Raw genomic sequence first — 1,973 nt, forward strand, 5'->3', positions numbered from 1 at the left:
ATATATATATATATATATATATATATATATATTAGTAATTTCTGTGTAATTAAGAGTGTGATTTTTCCCCCCTAATCCATTCATCACAAATGATGGAAAAGTTTGGAACCATGTAAAGTTAAATACAAGAGCTGTATAATTTCTGTTAATCACAAACTCTGCATCCATCAGACCATTGTTCCCACTGAGGTAAAGATCCATCTGATTGATATGCTCTCAGAAGCAGGACTTCCTGTCATTGAGGCCACAAGTTTTGTTTCACCTAAATGGGTCCCTCAGGTGAGATGCAGCACACACCATCAAAGCCAGCAAACATTTAATCAACAAACTCTCAACATGCAATAAAACACTATAAAGAAAGAGAATTATGAGAGATTGGCTGCATTTGATTGACAGATGGCTGATCAAGAGGAAGTGATGCGTGGCCTCCACAAGAAACCTGGTGTGAACTACCCCGTTCTGACCCCTAATCTGAAGGGATTCCAGGCTGCTGTGAGTGAAATACAACACAGACTAGCATGTGCTAGTGCTATACAGAATATGTTTATTTATATACTGTGGTCCGAAAGTTTGGCGTCAGTAAGATATATATATATATATATCTCAGATGAAGGCTGGTGCAAAAGAGGTAGCAATATTTGGTGCTGCATCAGAGCTCTTCAGTCAGAAGAACATAAACTGTTCAGTGGATGAGAGTCTTGTGCGCTTTGAGGAGGTGATGAGAGCAGCCAAACAAGAGGGAGTTCCTGTGAGAGGGTAAGACACCTGCAGATTGCACATTTCAGTCTCTTGGTTATTTTTATTATGGACTTTTTTCCATAACCCAGTGAGTGCTCTTATCTCTGAAAAATCCTCTCTTGCTCTGTTTTTTCCAGCTATGTGTCATGTGTGCTGGGTTGTCCATATGAAGGGAAGGTATCACCAAACAAAGTGGCAGAGGTTGCTAAGCGACTGTATTCCATGGGCTGCTATGAGATTTCACTTGGTGATACTATCGGAGTGGGCACGCCAGGTGGCATGACAGAGATGTTGGATGCCGTGAAGAAAGAGGTTCCCGTGGAGGCTTTAGCAGTTCACTGTCATGACACTTACGGACAAGCACTTGCTAACATACTTGTGGCATTACAGGTGAGTAAGGAAGAGTGTGGAATAAATGTCCAGTACCTCTCTGCCTGTCTGTCTTGACGTTTATAATTTTGCTATATTCATATTGGTTTATTGTCTTTGGAGACCCATTCTTATACTTAAACTTTAATGACACAATTGCCTTGCGTACACACCATGCATTCTGGCCTTTTCATTTTTCACATTCTTAAAATGAGCAACTACTCTTTAAATACAGTAGGGCTGTCACACAAAAAATAGAATTTCGAATATTCGTCGAATAAAAAATAAAAAATCCACATTCGAATGCAAAAACGTTGCATTCGAATTTAAGGTCTGCTTCATCCGTCAGGCAGCCTTACCAGTGGCGCACGAGATGCGATGAAGATTTATGTGTCATTGATTGCATTTGAATGCTTTTGTTAACCTATCCAGTTGAAGCCACTAGATGCTGCGCTGCTACGTTGTTCATTCATATATTGCGGGAAAACGAGAGCATCAGTGTGCAGAAGATGTTGTTTACGTCAAAACTGAAACCAAGCCGTTCACACAGAATGCATATTTATCACATTTTCTAGAGGGACATCTGTCAGCGTTGCACTCGCATCTCGAAGAGAGCGGCATGTTTAGAAAGGCATGTAAAATTAATGCAAGTTCAACTTTAAAAAAACATGTCTAAAGACGTTATGGCGGTTTTTCCTCATCCCACTGTATCTCATGTTTTTAAATGAAGAAAGTAGCCTACTCTTTGTGATTGGTTTTCGGTCATTTGTATTAAACTATACATACATGCATGGTGCTGTTTTTCTTCTTCTAATCGTTTAAGCAACTTTATATATGGTTTATAAACATTATTTTAAACATTATGC

General features: G+C 39.3%; 1 protein-coding gene across 2 annotated transcripts in view; it reads left to right on the forward strand.

Moving 5' to 3' along the window:
• LOC107583121 (hydroxymethylglutaryl-CoA lyase, mitochondrial-like) overlaps positions 1-1,973 on the forward strand; it is a 5,969-nt gene that overhangs the window by 598 nt on the left and 3,398 nt on the right. For both annotated transcript variants that reach the window (XM_016269233.1, XM_016269242.1), the window contains exons 3-6: positions 172-279; positions 397-492; positions 608-756; positions 876-1,128. In XM_016269233.1, coding sequence (XP_016124719.1) covers positions 172-279; positions 397-492; positions 608-756; positions 876-1,128 — 606 coding nt within the window. The remainder of the gene's footprint in view (positions 1-171; positions 280-396; positions 493-607; positions 757-875; positions 1,129-1,973) is intronic.

Source organism: Sinocyclocheilus grahami, unplaced genomic scaffold, assembly GCF_001515645.1.
Source record: "Sinocyclocheilus grahami isolate Dianchi unplaced genomic scaffold, SAMN03320097.WGS_v1.1 scaffold4.1, whole genome shotgun sequence".
In the NCBI taxonomy this organism is placed as follows: Eukaryota; Metazoa; Chordata; class Actinopteri; order Cypriniformes; family Cyprinidae; genus Sinocyclocheilus; species Sinocyclocheilus grahami.